This window comes from Mugil cephalus, chromosome 2 (genome assembly GCF_022458985.1).
Source record: "Mugil cephalus isolate CIBA_MC_2020 chromosome 2, CIBA_Mcephalus_1.1, whole genome shotgun sequence".
NCBI classification, from domain to species: domain Eukaryota; kingdom Metazoa; phylum Chordata; class Actinopteri; order Mugiliformes; family Mugilidae; genus Mugil; species Mugil cephalus.
The window spans coordinates 12155409-12173853 of NC_061771.1; the positions used below are offsets into that span (position 1 = coordinate 12155409).

Genomic DNA, 18445 nt, shown 5'->3' on the forward strand with positions numbered 1-18445 from the left:
CAATCCTTTGGACAGACGTGATAAATCTCTCCACACGTTCATTTGGAGGCAGGAGAACAAAAATTCTTGTCCCTCCTATTTAGTGGAGAACGGAGGCGGCGAGGGCTCGTTCGTCTTCATTCATCGCTCCCCAACCTCCTCTCACTTTCCTCTCATAACTCATGTCTCGCTATATATATATATAACTGGGCCGTGTTGTTCCGCTCCTCCACGTCTAAACTCGCTTAATCGGGCCCGCACAATAAGGCGAATAGAGATAAATGTCTCAATCTGTAATATTACCGTCATGTGCTATCCTGACAGGTCACGATGCGGAGGGGGAGGGGGAGGGGGCTCCGCTGCTCTTTGTCTGCAGCAGCGGGCGCAACACAAATGAAAGAGGAGGCCCGGGTAAAACAACAGAGATAACACATTTAATATTGTTTCTCGTTTGGGCAATGCGACATACAATGTAAACATGTACAAGATACAAAAAGAGGAGCTCGTCGAAAAAAGAAACGGTAGATAAGAAAACGCCCCGTTTTCAAGAGGAATGCACGGGATGTCTCCAATGAGGAAGGTTTGCTTTTTCATTTTTATGGGTGTGTGACCTTGACACCGGATGCAATTCATCACCGGAGCAGTGGATTCAAACCTCCTGTGCATCCCGTGGCATACATTTTGAAAACAAGCAGTTAGCAAGGGTTAAACACAATTTGCATAACAACCATGGTAATAAGAAAAAAAAAACAAAAACAAAGAAAGAAGAATAAATCAAAAGAGAAAATGAAAGAGTAGCACCTCCTTTGGTCCAACTCAGGGCCTGCAGTTGTTGTTGTTGTGTTTGTGGCTGGCTTGCTGGTAACATTGTTTGATTTGTGAAAGAATTTGCAGATCAAGAGCTCAGTGGTGTCGAGATTTTTTTTTTTTCTTTTGGCACGCTGCTTCTCCACAGCGGGGCGGTGACAAACTCCATTCTATAAATGCTACACCGAGGCTAAAACAGGCTCCACCTTTCCCACGAATGCACCTCGGCTGTCACTCAGCATCCATCACTTATGACGGCTCTCATCCGCCGCAGAAATGCGGCAGAGCCCCGACCGGCAGCGGGCCCCTGCTCCCGCGCAGGAAGGCAGCAGCGCTCTTGATTAGGAAGCAGCTTCAGCGCTGGAATAGCGTGTGACTGGCTGAGGTTAATTAAGACACACTGTTTGTGCTAATTAGAAACGGGGATTCAAACGGAGACAAGGGAAAGCGCCACAGAGACACAGCGGCGCGCCTCGTTCCTCGACACAGCCTCCTCCTCTGGAGCTCGGAGACGGCTCCCGCTGATGCCCGCCGGCGCCTCAAACAAGTGCGAGGAAGTTTTCAGGATGACATAAATAATCTGCGTTCCCACATTCACGCAACCTTTTTTTTCTTCCCACCCCAACTCCTTGAGACAAGGCCCTTGCAGCTTCCCTCGCTCTCCTCTTTGTTCGTTAACTCAAACTAAAACTAGACATCAATTAAAAAAAATAAAAAAAACGTACAAAATCATCCCGCTGAATACATCCCGCCTGCTCCCACTCACTTACTGAAACTCTCCCCCCCAAAAACCTGGCCCTCCTTCTAATAACCAACAGCTGCCTCCATTAACTCTGCAATCAATCCTTTCCAGAGGTGGGTGCTTTTGATTTCTCAACGACGACTGCTGACTTTACACATGACTGAACCCGTCACACACTTCTACAAACATTCGCTTACGTCCACAACATTATCATAAAGGCTGAAAAAAGCCTTTTTTTCCCAGCTCAACTCTCACGCCCACGTGGCGATCTGAGGGGAGTAAAAAGAAGCCGAGAGACAGAAGCGGGATCAGTTCTGACGTGGAAATGGACGGGGAGGGAGGCTGAGGGGAGCTGCTTCACCGTGTGCTCGTTTCTCGCGAGGCGGCAAGTGCGACAATTAAAACGTGGTCTGTTGGAATGAGGCTTGGAGGCATAAAGCCCGTTGGCTTTGAGGGGTTGGGTAAAATGAGCCTCCAGAGGTTTCGGGCTTGCCAGGCCTCCGTCTCCCTCCCACAGAAGCACAGCTCCCTTCACCTCGCTGTCACCTCGTCCTCTACAATCTACTGTCTGATCCATCTCCTGTCTCCCCGCATCCTGTTCTCGCACGTCTCCTCCGTGACCTCCAGCTACTCTTTCCTTGAGCGCACCTGCAAACAATCCATCTCACCGTGCTAGTACACACACTCTCTAAAACACTACCACCCCACGCAAACCCTCCTCCTACTCCTCCTCCTCCTCCTAGACGTCCCAATCGGTTCATAGACGAGAGCGGCTGTGTCGAGGAAGGACAGGGAGGCGGAAAATATGTGACTGTGGAGCAGAAAGGACGTGCGGCCACGGCTGAAGTTGCTTCACGGCTGAGAGGAACCGTGCATTCGTTAATAAAAAAAAAAAAAAAAGAAATGGGAGAGGAATGACGGAGGGACGGGGGTGCGAAGTGGAGTCGTCTCACACGGCTGACCTCAGAAAAGGGGTCGGAAAACTCATATATCCCCCCCCTCCCGGCTTCAACGGCTCCTGATCATCACTGAAAGTGTGTCAGAATGTGGACACGCTCGCTCATTTGTGCAGGTGGAAGCCAGAACGTATGGCTCCCTCCGATTCTATTCCCACTCTGCCAGGAGAGAAAATAAAATGGTCTGCAGTGTGGAAAAATTAGCACATTCACTTTGTTGCTGAGAGTTGGACGAGAACATTAAAAACTTTCGTGACATTTTTGAGATTTTTTTTTATGCTAAGCTATGCTAACAGCCTTCTGATGGCATCATTTGTCTAATCCAACCCTCCACTGAAACACAATGAATGAATGAATTAAAAGACATCTTAACTTTAGGATGGTGTACTGAAGGTTTCCAGTTTCCTAACCAACCACAGCCACAGCTGGATTCTAGTGGTGATGCCAAAAAATAATATTGTAATCCAGATTTACCAGAGAGAGGCCTTCCACTTTCACTGGGCACATGTGGAACCAGCCTAATTTTATCAAACTCTACACCCGTCTTTTCATCAAATTCCCAGCAACAAAGAAAAGATTTGTTCAAGGTGGAGTTTAACCACAAACCATTCAGAAAAAGGTTTCATGCTCCTAACAAGGCAAGGAACTCTGGTCTGTGGACAAGCCTTTAGCACAATGACGTCTTCGCCTGTTATATATCAAAAATAATAATAATAATAATAATAATAATAATAGAGGCTTTCCTGTTTTTGGTGCTCATCCTGGAAGTTGATGGATTGAACCGAAATGGCCCCGGAGGAGCCTGTTTGTTTACCGTGGAGGCTCTTCCCATACATGTCACTCTGCCCTGCCCTCCGTCGCCATGGTGATTGGTGAGAAAAACAGTCTGACTTGGTTTGACAGCGGTGGGATAAATGTCAAGAGGGGCGGTGATACTCCAGAGGAAAAAAAAACAACAAAATAAAATAAAAAAACTAAAGAAAACAAGCAAACGAGAAGAAGAAAACAACACAAGAACTATCAGGCACGAACGTGACAGCTCAGGGTGGGGCCGCTGGGGGCCCCCCGGTGATGGGGAGACCCCGCACGGCTGTAATGTCACAACGGAGAGGGTCAGCGGGTTTCTGCCGCACCTCTTCTGCAGAGGGCCGGAGGAGCACAAGTTCACCACGTCAGCACATAATGAGGTGTCACACACGGCTGCTTTTGGTCCAGTGGTTTTCTGATGCGTTCAAGGGCCTCACGCGTCCGTCCGTTCTTTTGACACACTGGAATATGACACATGGTGAAAGCTCGTGACTGGCAGTTTGACCAGGAATATCTGCTCCCAGCTCATGTAATGGCATCTTCCCCCCCCCCACTCTATCTCTTTAAACCTGTGATATTTTCCTCTCTTGTCAAAGTGTGATAACATTTTTTTTTTCCTATTGCACATTTCCTCTTGGGTTCGTTTCAGAATTTGTCAGCAAAGAGAAAAACGAGGAAATAAAATAAAATAAAAGCATAAACAGAGATACACAGTTAAATGTATGAATGGCAGAAAGATTCCCTTGCTAGTAAGTTCAGCTTGATCAAACAAAGCGATACGCAATAATAATACAGAGTGAAATGTTAAGAGTGATTCAACACATTTACATAATGCCTTTGTCTGGAAGGAACGGGGTCGGCGGGACAGGGGGAGAACTGGGGTTTGACAACGTTGTTTTTGTTTATAGCCCCATATAATATGCATCGTTTTATCATCCGTTATGAAACACATTAGTTAAATAAGTGATGATTTCTGTCGTTGACTGCTCTGTTTGGCATTCAGGCCAGATCGTGTAAAAGTGAGACTGTACGATGAGAGGGGGGTATTAGAATGGGGACAACAGTGATTGTCAAAACCATGAAAAGATAATAGATCTATTTGTAATAAATATGCTTCAATCAGGCATTATGTAAAACTCAATAAAGATGAAGGAAGTGCCCGTGATTTGCTAAAGCTGCAGCACACAGCATCGAGAAAAATTAGAATTTTCAAAAAAATAAATTATTGCCCAATACAAAACAAAATGTGAAAGAAAAACAATTTTAGCTGCACTAAGATTTTTATTTTTATGTTTTTATTTTATTTCTGTACAATTTTTGGGGAGACTCACTGACCAGCAGTGCATTTCTTGTTGCACTGAGGTAGGTGGCTGGTGATAAACCTTGTGGACGGGGTTAAAAAACCCCTATTGTAGTACCGACTATCCTCCACAAGAGGTCTCTGTTTCTCCAATTCTACCCCAAAGAGAGAGAAAGTCTTGTTAAAGACTTAAACCTCTCCTTTGAGTTTAGGAAATATTTAATCAAAAAAACATATTCAATAAATAGCATGCTGAGTATTGACTGCATCTTTACATTAATGCACCATAAATCAGTTTAAAGTGCATTAATTCACAAAACAGAACCACTTCATTCGTCATTATTGCCACGGTGTGATCACAAATTAACAAACCAAAAACAACAAAACATAAAACAAACATGGTTTTGTTCAAATAGATAACTGCGCTCTAGCAGGTACGGTACTTTAATACTATGATACTGTCCAGCAGAAACATAATGAAGAGTTAATGTTGGGCCTTGAACAGAGAGCTCACGCCGTTCGTTAGAAAATATATTTCAGCAGTCTTGAACATCAGCCATTTGAGTTTTGAAAGTTTTAGCTCAGAATTTTCAACAGTTTCTCTAATTTCTATTTTCTACTGTTTTGTATGACTTTATAAATTATAAAAAAGTACAATTTAGAAGATGTGTAAAAAAAAAATCTAAACTATAAAACACAATAATAAACTTTGTTGTTTTCTATTTAATGACAAGACCAATACTGCACAGCAATATCTAAGATTATAATTTACTTATTTAAATGTTGTCTCAAGGGACCTATTATTTTGAGAACACGTATCAAGTGCTTCCAGGTACTGATAGGAGTTTCACTTTCAGTTCGAAAACCTTGTTTCAGGCATTTTGGTGAATACATTGTACATTATCTATACCATTAATAAATAGTAAAATAACAAAATGAACAGCCAATAAAAATGATATTTCTCTTTGGTTTGATCACATTTTGGGCAAAATGCTAAGCAAATATATCCCTGGGATTCAATTATTTCACCACATTTCCAGTATTTTATTCAATATATCGCTGCAATGGCAGTTTTATTATATTCATACAAAACAAAATATGTACAAAATCAATTGTTCCAGGAGTTTAAAAAAAAACATGGTAAACCTGAATTTTTGTAAACTAAATATTTTCATCTTCTGAGGATATGACCTTCACAGACATGAGGTGGTTTTGTTGATTTTCGAAGAAACTAAAATATCGAACCTTTTCAAGTTTCACAGGTTTTTTTTTTCTCTCTTTTCTTTTCTTTAAATACATTTGCAATCCCAAATTATCACATCTGGGAATAAAGACTTGAACATTACCATATTTTTGTGGGATAAAAACTGTGCTACTTTATTTAATTGGAGTGCCTGCTATATTTTATTTATTTATTTGCCAAATTCACTGCAGGAAGGAGCTGTAACTTTTCCAATTCTCGGCTGTTGGTGGAATAGATGTCACAAGAAAGCAGAAATAATTCTCTAAGGAAGACTCGCACTAACACAAGACACTGTAACATGAACAACTAAACTAAACAAAAGTAGCAAGATTTAAATATTGACTTTGTTTGATGATTTGTGGCTTAAAGTTAATAAAACCTCTGGTGACTTGAGTCCCTTTAATCAGTTTTTCTCTCATTAACTCTGTGCAGTGGACCAATTACAGCACTTCAGATCCAAATTTTGCACTTTGTTCGCACTCAATAGTGGCGCTTGTAACTGGCTATGGACATACTCTTGGTGGTGTTCATAGGACTATGGCACTCTTAAAAGGTTTGGTTGATTTAATGTTTTGCCATCCACTATTGAGGACCTCCATTCAGGTGGTCAAATACAAAAGGCACTTATCGGCCATCATAGTCAGTGATAGGCAGGAATGAGCATCACCATTACCCTGCTCAGCTTCTCTATACCATGATATAAACCTCTTTAAGAGGCTATTGCTCCCACACATACCATTCCATTCTATATCTAAAAGACACTGTCCTCCTCCTTAGATTTGCTCTGTCACAGGTGACCAATTCCACGTTTCTGTTTCGGTCGTTCCCAGGCAAAATATTTAAAATCTTACACTCTTTTTTTTTTTTTTTTTTTTTTTTGTATGTTGTATATTTTAGTAAACCAGCACTAAAAGTGTCTTTTCTTGTCAGATTAAAACGTCTTTCTTCACACACAGTCTTTCCCAAATGTACATTTTCAAGGACATATTGCTTACGGGAGATTGTGGGTAACATTCTTTAGGAGTGATGCCACCCAGATCTTTAGAGACATCAAAAAGGGAGGTGGGGTGAAGGGTAGCAGAAGGATGTTGGGTTGGTTTTTATTTTTTTCGCTCTAGGTAGTTGGAGGGAACCCAACCTTTGCGGGGAACCAGGCTGTCCTGCACCTGGCAGTACCACCATCCATTGGGGTTTCTCTCCAACACCTCCAGACAGGTGCCCTCAGTGAAACCCATGGTCTCCTCATCGCCACGATAATCAGCAATGGACACATACACATCCCTGCCAAGGTTATTGTGGATCAGCTGGTTCTTCTCTATGGGCTTGGGCCGGACAGTGGAGACAGGGATGCCATTACGTTGGTTAACTCTGCTAAGGGCATCTTGGACATTGCTTGTGCTGAATGCGTTCCCCAGGCTGGAGCGCTCGGTAGGCCGTGTGTTACTTTCAACAACTACATGTGGCCTCACGGTGCTGAAGGAGGCGTTTCGGCGGACGCCGAGAGTGGCGGAACCAGAGCCATAGTGATCACTTCTGCCAAGGGAGTCATTTCTCCTTAAAGACCCTGTCATGTAGTGTGTGTCCTTAGCTGGCTGTGTTGTGGTCACAAATACAGACTGAGGCCTCACAGCCACCTGGCGGACTCCATTTCTCATTCGTACACCTCCATTAACCATCCCAGACGGTTTTGAGAAGCCACCAGGAGGCTTGGAAGGAATCGGTGGAGTGTTCCTCCTCATGCCTTGATGCTGCTGGGGCAGACCCTGAATATTGATGTTATTAAGGGCCAAGACATGCTGCTCGTTTTTCTCCAGGCTGTTGGACTTACTCCTTCCACTGCCGTGTCCATCAGTTTCTAACGCACCAGCATTACCTACTTTTCGGACAGGTTCCAAGTAGTAAGAAGGGGCCCAGCCCTCCTCGGAACCCCAACGGATGTACCACCAACCGCTCTCCTGCTTTTCCAGAACCTCGACCTCTATCCCAGCTGGGAAGCTGACCTCTGAGTCCTGGACTTTCTTATAGGCATCCAAGGAGCGGTAGAGAGTGGGGCCTTCAACATCTGAGTCACCATGGCTCCCCTTGGAGTAAACAGAAGAAAGATCTGAGGTACTGCGCGAACACATCGAGTCCTCTGAAGAGTTAACCGAGGCTGTCTCAGAGTCGTCCCCACGTGAAGGTTTGAGGCTGTGTCGAAACTGACTTGTAGGCCTCAGCTGGCGCCGCAGAGAGCTGATGTCCATCCTCTCAGGGCTCTGGGGCTCTGATTTTGTAAGGAGGGGTTTAGGTCGTACAGAGGGCTTGGGTCTGGTGGAGGGGCTCTGGCCTATCCTCTGCTCCACGTCGCGGTTGAAGGTAGAGCCCTTCTTGGGGCCTCTGCTTAATTCATCTGATGAGGAGTGGGGGCTGATGTCTTGGGACCTGAGGCTGATATCTATGTGTCTGCCCAAGGTCTGGCTTCTGCGATTCATGTCTGGTGTCATGGTTTTCATTGGTCTGCCAGCTAAAGGTGAAGATCCGGAAGGTTTCCGTGGAACTGTGGAGGAATGGTAGCTCCTTGGTGAGCTGGGCTCACTGGAACCTTTAGCTAAGGTTCCTTCAGTGCCACCGCTTGGCCGGAAGCCATCGTTCTCATAGATGCACTCCTCTTTACCGACATCCTCTACAGATCTCACTGATGCTCTTCGATGAGTAAACACGGGGGACGCCTTGCAGACAGGTGGGGAGGCTTTGCTGGAAGGAGGGGAGCTGCGATACTTGTCACTGACCACGCTGCTCCTCTTTGCCTCCAGAGAACGCTCATCCTTCACAGAATCTGTGTCAGACTCACCTTCACATCCGATTGCAGGGACATCATATTCAGGTTCCTCAAACACAGGCCTGCTAGGGGGCTCTGTGGCTTTGGACGCTGTGTTTGCAGGAGGGGGAGCTTCCTCTGAGTCTTGTTTTTTGACAGGTGGAGCTGGTGGTGGGACTTTGGGACGGGTCAAGGTGCTGGTCCGACGGCTGAGGTTGGGCTTCTTGCGCTTGTCGATGTATGAGCAAGGGGCCCAGCCTTCCATCTCTCCAATCTGTACATACCACCAGCCTCCAGGGTTCTTCTCGATTACCTACACAACAAGGATATAAGAACCACTGAATCGAATATTTTCTTAAATGTTTCCTAAGCATGATGTTAATTAAAAGAAAACATTGCACTTGTTTAGAAATGGCAACTCGGTAAAAAAAATGAAATCTGTGCTGTTATCTTTATTTTTCTATCTGGATCTCTGCAGTGTGAATTCTGTCCACATCATCACGCTGAAATAAAAAATCTCAAGGTCGTATCCTCAGCTCTCCTGTCTGTCAGGGGAGCGCTCAGCTGACATATAAATTCAATAAGCCCTGCCTTATCTTATCAATAGCACTGTCGTCCTGGCGACTTACATCAGCCTTTTGTCCTCCACGGAAACTGATGCCATCGGAGATTGAGGACTGGAAATCTGCAATAGTGTAATACTCTGCTTCCACAGCAGGGGGCTCTGGTGGCTTGGGTAACTGGAAACCCTGCACAACAAACAGGGGAGAGAGGACATCATGTCCAACCATAATGTATCTGAGTCACTGAGAATGACTATCATGAACATGACTAAAGGCATATGAAGTGAGAGACGTGTCACGATAGTAGGCTATGCACGCATTTTAGTATGTGCAATATCTAAGCGTGTGCACTGATACATTCAGATTACCAAAGTGGGTAGCAACCTTTTGCTATTTTTCACATGTACTACATTCATACATGCTCTGAGATCATTTTCAGCACACAGTGACAACATGTTGAACTCATATTACTTTCTTGGATATGAAATGCCTTACCAAGTTAGTTTCTCTTCTTGGGGGTGGTTTATGTCTCAGATTTGGAGAGCCTGGCAAACAAAAAAACATCCGATTAAAATAAAGCCATCCTACATGAGCTACAGCAGAACACAGCAAACACACAAACTGGCCTTGTGTTGTGAGTAGAAGAAAGATCCACACACCAAACATTTGAAATACCCATGTTAAATCCCCACACGGGTTAGAAAGACAATGTGTATGTTAATAGACTATACTAGACTTAACAGACGTTAGATACATCAACAACTGTGTTGCTTACCTATAGCATCAAAGCCTACACAAAAAGGAAAATTACACATTTGAATGTTTCATGGAAAACCAAAACAACTCCCATGTTGGTAGAAATGCCTTTACTGCTTCATTCAACGGTGCTAAGTATTCAATTGTCTCCTGACACACAACAACCGCTCACCAATTTCCACTCTGTGCGGTGCCACTCTTGCAACAGCTGGGGACCCTGGGTCGCCTCTCCCTTTATTTTCATTTAGTGCAGCACTCGCAGCTATTCCAAGACATGGACTGTTGGTGTCGCGGCCTGCGCTCAACCTCCTGCCCGTCTCGGCGTTGATTTCTGAATTGTAGGGCATGGGCAGGCTGATCTCACTCTTGGAGATGTGTCGCTCTGGCGTGGTGCTGCACTCTCCATCCGTCTGGATGTCCTTCTCACTGACCGACTTCTTTTGCAGCAGGTTACTGATCTCCATGATGTTGCCGATAATCTCCACGGGGCCTGTCAGGGTCTTCTTCCGAGGCGAGAAGTCCTCTTTAATTTTCTTCAAGTAAGAGGCCGGGGCCCAGCCCTCTTTACCTAAATATCTGTGGGCAATAACACAGAATGCTTAATAATGTATCTTGTTGATATGTCACCCAGGTTTCTATCATTTAAACTGGCATTCAACATTGGTCGTAGGTGTGCATGAGAGAGTGAATGGTTGATTGTCTTTCTGTGGTAGTGCTGTGCTAGATGAACCCAGCCTCTCGGCCAGTGTCAAGTGGGAGAGGCACCAGCCCCCCTTAAAGATAAGGAATAATATATAATGGATGGATGGAAATAATAAACCCCCATGGAACATCCCATCATTTTTCAATTCCTGTGCATGAAGCATATTGCGGGTAAATAGCCTGCATAATAGAAGCAAAGTGATCCTGCTTGCCCACATCCCCGCATTCATTGTGTTGCTAAATTACTCATTTAGAGGGCTTTGTGAAACAATAAGTAACGTTCCAAATTGTGACTCATTTCCCTCCATAAAGAGGTGTGATTGTTCCCCCTTGACTTCACCTGTGACCACAAGGAGTCCCTATAACTAAAAAAAAAAAGAAAAAAAAAAGGCGTCTGCATGGACCTGCTCGGAGCAGCATGACTCAGAGGTACTGTGCTGCTGCTGCAGGATTATTTGCCGTTGGACAGGCAGCTCTAAAATGACTCATTATGCACTGGAGTGAGAGTGAGCGAGCTGATTGTCAATTTGCACATAGACTGCCTAAAAACATTTTTAAAAACATTAGATATCCACGGTAAAAGAAATTCTTGCTGGATAACCATACTGATATGGACTGGAAATGAATGGAAATAAACCCAGGCAGTCCATTCTGCTGACATTTCACTCCAGCAGCTCAAAATGCTACTCAGTAGTTAGTATGGCCCACATGCCTGACAATGCTGGGGCATGTTTCCAATGAGATGACAGAAGGAGTCCTAGGGTATCTTCTACCAGATCTGGACCAGGGCATCATGGAGCTCCTGGGATGTAATGTCCCAGAGGGGTTCTAATGGATTTAGGTCAGGCGAGCATGGGGGCCAGTCAGTGGTATCAAAGAATTGTCTGCATGCATAATCCCACATAAGCTGGGCATTGTCATGCACCAGGAGGAACCCAGGACCTCCTCCACCAGCGTGGGGACTAACAGTGGGTCTGACGAGGATGTCATCCTGATACCTAACGGCAGTCGTTGTCTCTAGAGGTCTGTGCGTCACCACATCTACTTGCATATTCCTCCCCAGACCAAACCAGTCACGCAGAATGAAGTCACAGGGAGCATAATGTTCTCCACAGCTTCTCTGGACCCTTTCACGTCTGTCACATGTGCTCAAGGTGAATTATGCTCTTATCTGTGAAAAGCACACGGCGCCAGTGGTGGACCGGCCAAACACAGAACCCCACTAGAGGACGTCAGGCCCGTAGGCCATCCTCTTGGAGTCTGCTGGAGGCTCATTTTGTAGGCTTTTGGCAGTGCACATCCTTGTACAAAGGGGCATATACCAGGGTACTGGAATCTCTGCATTGTTCTTGGAGACAAACTGACAATTGATGTGCCATCTTGGATGAGTTGACTGCCTGTATGACCTCTCTAGTGTCCAGCTATAACCTCATGCTACCAGGAGTGACGCTGACCCTAGCCAAATACAAAACTAATAAAAAGATCAGGAGGGACAAATCTCAGTAGGCTCCACCTGTAAAATCATTCCTGTTTTGGATGTCGTCTCATTGGTTTCCTTCTAGTGCACCTGTTGTTAATTTCATTAACGTCAAAGCAGCTGAAACTAATTAACAACCACCTCTGCTGACCAGAACAATATCCCAGAAGTTTAACAGACTTGATGTTACACTCTGATTAAAAATGTTCCTTTAAGTTTTTTGAGTCGTGTTTTAGTGATACACAACAAACAGCACCAGCACACACACACACACTTTTAACAGTGATATATATGCTTGAATATGTACGCACGTAAGCTCTTGTGTGTATGTGAGATGCCACAGGCAGCATGTGATAGTAATCAGCTGTAATCAATCTCATGCCCCCGGAGAAACACGGAAACAAACAGCTTTCACAAGGTACACAATACGTGAGCAAACGGCACACGTTCAGTATGTGCACACACACGCACACACACACACACACGTCAGATATCGCAGGCAGGACGTCCAGTCGATCTGCGGAGAGCACCACATGTTAATGGTTTCCTCGCAATCATTACGCAAATGAGAGCTGCAGGAAACTGCTGCCTTGATCACGGTGCTGAGCAACAACGAGCCGTCTCACTGCTCTCTGAGGACTTGTTCTCTCTAAAGGAATTAACGAAACTTGGAAGGGATTCGAACTTTCCCCGTGTGTCTGAAATGCGTGTGGTTGCTTTGTTGTCCGCTCACCTGATGTACCACCAGCCCTCCAGGTTCTTCTGAATGACCTCCACGGTGGCCCCTTTCTCAAAGCTCACCTCATCTTTTCCTTGACTGGTGTACGGCTGTACCGCCACATATTTCTCCTCTGGAGGCGAAGGACAGAAGAAAAACAGACAAATGGCAAAGTGAGTGAAATGTTATCATTAAACAGCTTGAGGGGTTTAACTGCTGTACAGTGTGTCCTCCAAGAGAGTTTCTTTGAGGGGAAAAATGTTGAGAGTGACCTACTTAAAATGCTATTTCCTTACCAACACAAACACAAAACCCTCTCCCTTTTGTCACACACAATAATAATAAACAGCTCCCTCTACTGGCTCAGAGTCTCTTCTCCCGACTGCTTGTTCTTTTCCTCATTCGGGTTATCTGAATAAAGTGCAAGCGCTCATCTCTCCCGAGAAGGAGATTCCTCTAAAAGGAGCAGGCCTACATTGGGGCCTCCCTCGAGATGATAAGATATTTGGACGTCTCTCTTTACAGATTCCTATTTGACCGCCACCCCTCTCTCACGCTCTGCTAGCCTTCCAAGACCCTGGAAGGAAGGAAATCCTCCAGTGGGTTTTAATGGGGAGCAGGAGGATGTTCGGGGGTTTACAGACTGCAAGGGGAAAAAAAAGAGGGGGGAATGAGGAGAACTGGGTGAAAAACATCAGCTTTCAGCAGCGTGTGAACTGATCAGTGGGCAGCGTTAAATATGCAGTTTTTTAGTGGGATCAAAATAGACATAGAATGTGACCTTAAATGGTGGGGATACAATCGCTAATGGAGATGATGCCTCAAAGTTGTGTGTGGACACCTCCCGTGCCTGTCGTTGTGGACGAGCTGAGTTTGGCTCTGGCACTCGAGAGCGTGACTTTATTAGGTGTGTATTGATAAACCCACAAAATCTCCCACACTGCGTGGAAGCACGGTAGAGCATGATGCATGGCGATGACGCATGTGTCTGTCTGCATGTTGGAGAGTCCACTGTCACATCGCCATGAGTTGAGCAGGCAGTCAGCAGGACACCATAAATCAAATTAAGAACCTGCTGAAAGGGATGGTACTCTGTGAAAACGCAGACAGCTGGCCGCAGAGCACAGAGCTCGTGTTAAACATCGGGGCACGAGACAACACCCCTTGCCGGTGTCAGTTTGCCGCCAGCGGCCGTTCAACACCCCGGAGAGGTCAAGACACCCCGACCTGGCTTCGTGTCAGAGCATATGAATCAGCGGCAGAAAACGTGCCGTAAATTAACTCGACCTCCGATTCAATGTGTCACATAAAAGACAAAGAAATCCTCGTCAGCGAAGGAGCTGCGCGCAGACGACCTGCTTTTCCACATTAGCAAATTACAGCCTCCAAGAACATAAATCGCACGTGATCTTTGTTTTCGTCCTTTGCCAGTCCTCCTAAATCAAACTCTATCTCAAGTGTCTGCGCTGAGCTGTAAAATCTCTGTCACCCACTTCTTATCGCTGGCTCAGCAATGCATTATCAGGCAGGGACAGCGGTGGCTCCGTTCACGAAACAAAGAGGGGGAAATTGGAATGACAAGAGAGTGGAGAGGATAAGGATGAAGCAAATGTGGAAACACCAAAATTGGTTATTAGAACGGCGTAAAAGTTTTAAGACAAAATCAGACCAGGCTTCTACATTTACCTCTGGCTGTCGTAACATTTATTTCTCCAGATACAAGCCACTCGGTGCAGCAGGAACATCAAATAAAAGCTCTACCTTCACATAGAAAAGTTTGATCCTGGTCTAAAGTGAGCTCAGTTAACGTGAGTTGAGGCAGTTAGTCTGTTCATGAACATGTTCACACAGTTACAGACTCAAGAGAGAGTCCAGGAGCCTTTTAGCCTGTTTGCAGACTCTCATTATCATGTAAAATTCCTCAGTCCCCTAATATGTGACTTTATCAATATGAGTCACAGAATCAGTGGACTACAGCAATGTGTGTTTTGAAGCCTCTGCTGAAACAAAGCCAATGCTGTCTAACTGAATATTTTACAAAGCAATACTCTGTACAGGAAATTACCAAAACTCTTTTGCAGCGTCCAACCACTCTTTGTATTTTTGGACCATCAGAGCTCTGATGATGCTTCCAGCTATGAATGTGCTGAAACTGGTGGTTTTGCTAGACAATCATGTTTTGAGTTTCCTGTTTTATTTTGTTAAGTTCCCTGGTTTCCTGTCCTGTTTTGTGTTATACCATGTGTGCCCCCCCCCCCACTTGATTGCTCATTGGTTTCTCCCCGTGTGATTGCCCTGATTTGCTTCACCTGTGCCTTGTCAGCCCTCTTGTGTATATATAGCCGTGCCTTTCACTTTGTTCCTTGTCTTGTCGTTTTTTTTTTGTGCCCCTGGTACTGTCACCTGTGCCATGCTTGTTGTCGCCATGTTCTAGTTTTAATGTTTTTGTTTCCGTGCCATGATTTTTGCTACTTAGTCATGTTTATTGTGATTTTTGAGTTCTGGACTACCTACTGTCCGCAGCGCCTTAAGTTGATAAAAAGCTTTTGTTTGCACCCTGGCCTCAACCTCTTTTGCTCCAACCTTAACACCTAGCCCACCTGATACAAAGTGTTTTTGTTTTTTTAAATTACTTTTTAATGCTGGTTTGCATTGCATTTGCAAGCAACCTGGGTGGTTGAAATGCTAAACAAGATCTCAGTCTTGAGTTTTGGTCAGTTTGGTCAGTCTTTAAACAGCTTTTGGGCTGGAAATCTTCAACATTATGTGGCAACACTGGTTGATATCTGGTTGCACATAATGATATTTGCAATCCTAAGACATGCCTGGAAGGTATGCATGTTTAAACTTGTTTTTAAACTTTTGCAAAAGATCTACACTGAGTGCAAGCATTGCTCTATTGTAAACACTAATTGGTGACTAAAAGCACTTCAATAGAGCGGATGGTGTGTATGGGTTTTCTTGAGGAAGCTCGCACGTTCGCGGAGACACATAGACAAAGAAACACATTTAAGATTAATCAGAGCTGCAGCCTGCGTTCCTGTGACCTGTCAGTCTGTAGCATAGGGTATGGAGCTACGCTGTACATAGTGATGCAGAAGCATAAATGTTGTTTTTAATTGATATTTAATGGATGTATGTAGTTTTTGTGGAGTTAATATTGACTGAGAATGTCAGCTAATGGTCTGTGCTGTAAACATGAGCTACTGCACACTTGTTAGTATGGATTTTCCAACTAATACTGGGAGGTACTGAAGCCGAGCATTTTTGGAATGATCAGATCGTATAGGATGTCAGCCATATTTTGTAGTAATTTGTTTTAGGTCTGCTATTAACCTAAACCACTAATTGTCAAAACTACTACTTCTCCTGTTTTAATAGTGGTTGGCTAGCCTCAAAACTTCCAGTCCACAGGAGGAGCATCCCTACTTGTTAGTCTTCATGGGTGTGTGTGGAAATACTCAACACGTGAACCTTGATGCAAGGGAGCCCTTCAAGTCTGCGTTGCAACTATAAACGATTCCCGTCTTATCATGTCAAAAGATATTACAATTTTGGATGAAAAATACCAGAGATAGCGTTGTACCTTGAATTTTGAAGCAGTGCATACTCTCCAGTTAACCTCTAATCTATCCAATACACACACTGAGCCTGACACTTTCAGAACGTTTTCTGGAGCCTTGGTGGAGTTTGCATGCTGCCGTTGCCTGGTTGGTAATCCTGCTTTGCGTGGCAGCGACTGTGAGATTTCACTTTTTTTTTTTAAACAACATTGTGGAGAAACTGACACAGCACGTTCAAGGGTATCAAAAAGGGGTTTAAGGATTAAGAAATCCAAAAATGTGAGCTGAAATAACTTCCACCCAATAAAATTTAAAAGCTAGGTGTGCTGGCATTTAAGAACGTGGCCTCCAAAGAGGTTTCATGGCCCCAGTCTATGGTGGCGACAGCTAGCCGGGTGACTCATCTACAGAGGCTGAGGTCTGCGTGATTAAAACCAGTCTGCAGATTGGGCTGCTACCCCACTTTCACACTTTCCATGGGCTCATTCGGGCAAAACCTCGTTGTTCTAAGGGACATGCTGGATCTAGTTAGGTAATGTTCCTAGGGGCTAACACTGCTGTCCTGATTGCTAATTGAGTAGCCTGGCTTATCAGAATATGAGACTGGCAACACAGCATCTGGATTTCATAGTGGGATGTGTTTCAACCGATACTGAGAGAAAAATATCTCTGCACCCAGTTAGATAGTCCTACAAGCAATCAGTGCAAGGATGTGACATTAAGCAATTAGAGCTTTATCAATAAACGCCTCAACTGCTGCTAATTGTTCATCGTTTAAAGTTATTTCACTGTCAATAACACTTACAACAGACACAATAGTTGACTCTAAACAGCTCATTTGTAAGTCAGGCCAAGTTAAACTATGACACTGAGAAATAAAGTGTAGTTTTAGAGGTTTTACGGAGGTTGCACAGGTCCTGGTACAGTTTTCATAAAAAAACTAACTTAACTACCGTACAAGGTGTCTTTCAGAAGCACTGACTAATACTGGAAACACACATGGACTGACTGTCTGAGAAAAGTTTGGATTAGAAAGTACCTACTCAAACCAAGAAAAGTGACGTTTGTGTTCTCAGACGTGGCCTCACTTCTGACTTGTCCAAACCGCAGGTACGACATAAAAACTAAAGGCACATTTCCAAAATTTGACATTTTCAGTTCAGGCTAAACGTGAAAGTCATTAACAGGTTTTTAAACCTGAGGATTTCTCAAATGGAGAAGCAACGCAGTTATCAAATTATTTACTTTCGCAGGAGCTCAGCGGTTGTTAAGGTCGTTGCGCTAGTGCCAAATGACCTTAATAATCCAAATCTGTTTAACGTAGCCCAACTATTTGGTTGCTCAGTGTGAGCAAAGGAGAGTCACGTTTGATGGAGTGAGATTTGAGATTTTACTGTCAGAGCTGACTCACGGCCACCTAATATGTTGCTCTGGGCAGACGCCAAGGGCCTGATGTTGTTGTTATTGTTGGCTGAGCTGTAAAGATGTAAATTAAGTTGTTTACAATGTGGCCACAAAATATGTGAAATCAGTGAGGGGCCATGAGAGGGGCTCATAAGCACTACTATATGTTTGTGTTTTGCACTAGGTGGGAAAGGAGCATACTTTACTGCATGTGTGGGTAGATAGGTTTTCAGATACTTTGTGATTATTGGAATATAAACACAATACAATACAATAACATCATACACGGTGGAATGCACACTCTGGCCCCCGAAAATTAGCATATGGACACTGATTATGTCGTTTCTACAAGTGGATAGGTTCTGCAAAATGTATAGAAGTTGAGAAAAGACAATGTTTGGATAACTTTACAGAGAACTACTTTATTTTGAATTAACTGTTAAATCGGCTGGCAGCATATAACTGTAGGTACTGCGAGCGACTGCATGTTGGTGTTAGGAGAACAACTCTGACAGGTATTCCAACTTAAACCCTAACTCCCCGCTAGTCTTTCAGAACTACTTGGATGAAAGGTCTTCAAGCAAACCCAAAACTTCAGCTGTTTTTCAGCTGCTTTTTTGGAGATATCATG

General features: G+C 44.3%; 1 protein-coding gene across 8 annotated transcripts in view; it reads right to left on the reverse strand.

Annotated features, from left to right (window-relative positions):
• Positions 1–391: 391 nt before the first annotated feature.
• sh3pxd2aa (SH3 and PX domains 2Aa) overlaps positions 392–18445 on the reverse strand; it is a 95217-nt gene continuing 77163 nt past the window's right edge. For 5 of the 8 annotated variants that reach the window (XM_047577902.1, XM_047577903.1, XM_047577899.1 and 2 more), the window contains 6 exons: positions 12863–12980; positions 10123–10526; positions 9970–9984; positions 9690–9739; positions 9261–9380; positions 392–8944 (listed from right to left, as the gene is read on the reverse strand). In XM_047577902.1, coding sequence (XP_047433858.1) covers positions 6935–8944; positions 9261–9380; positions 9690–9739; positions 9970–9984; positions 10123–10526; positions 12863–12980 — 2717 coding nt within the window. In that variant the 3' untranslated portion in view covers positions 392–6934. The remainder of the gene's footprint in view (positions 8945–9260; positions 9381–9689; positions 9740–9969; positions 9985–10122; positions 10527–12862; positions 12981–18445) is intronic. The other 3 variants (XM_047577905.1, XM_047577898.1, XM_047577901.1) reach the window with 1 other exon arrangement.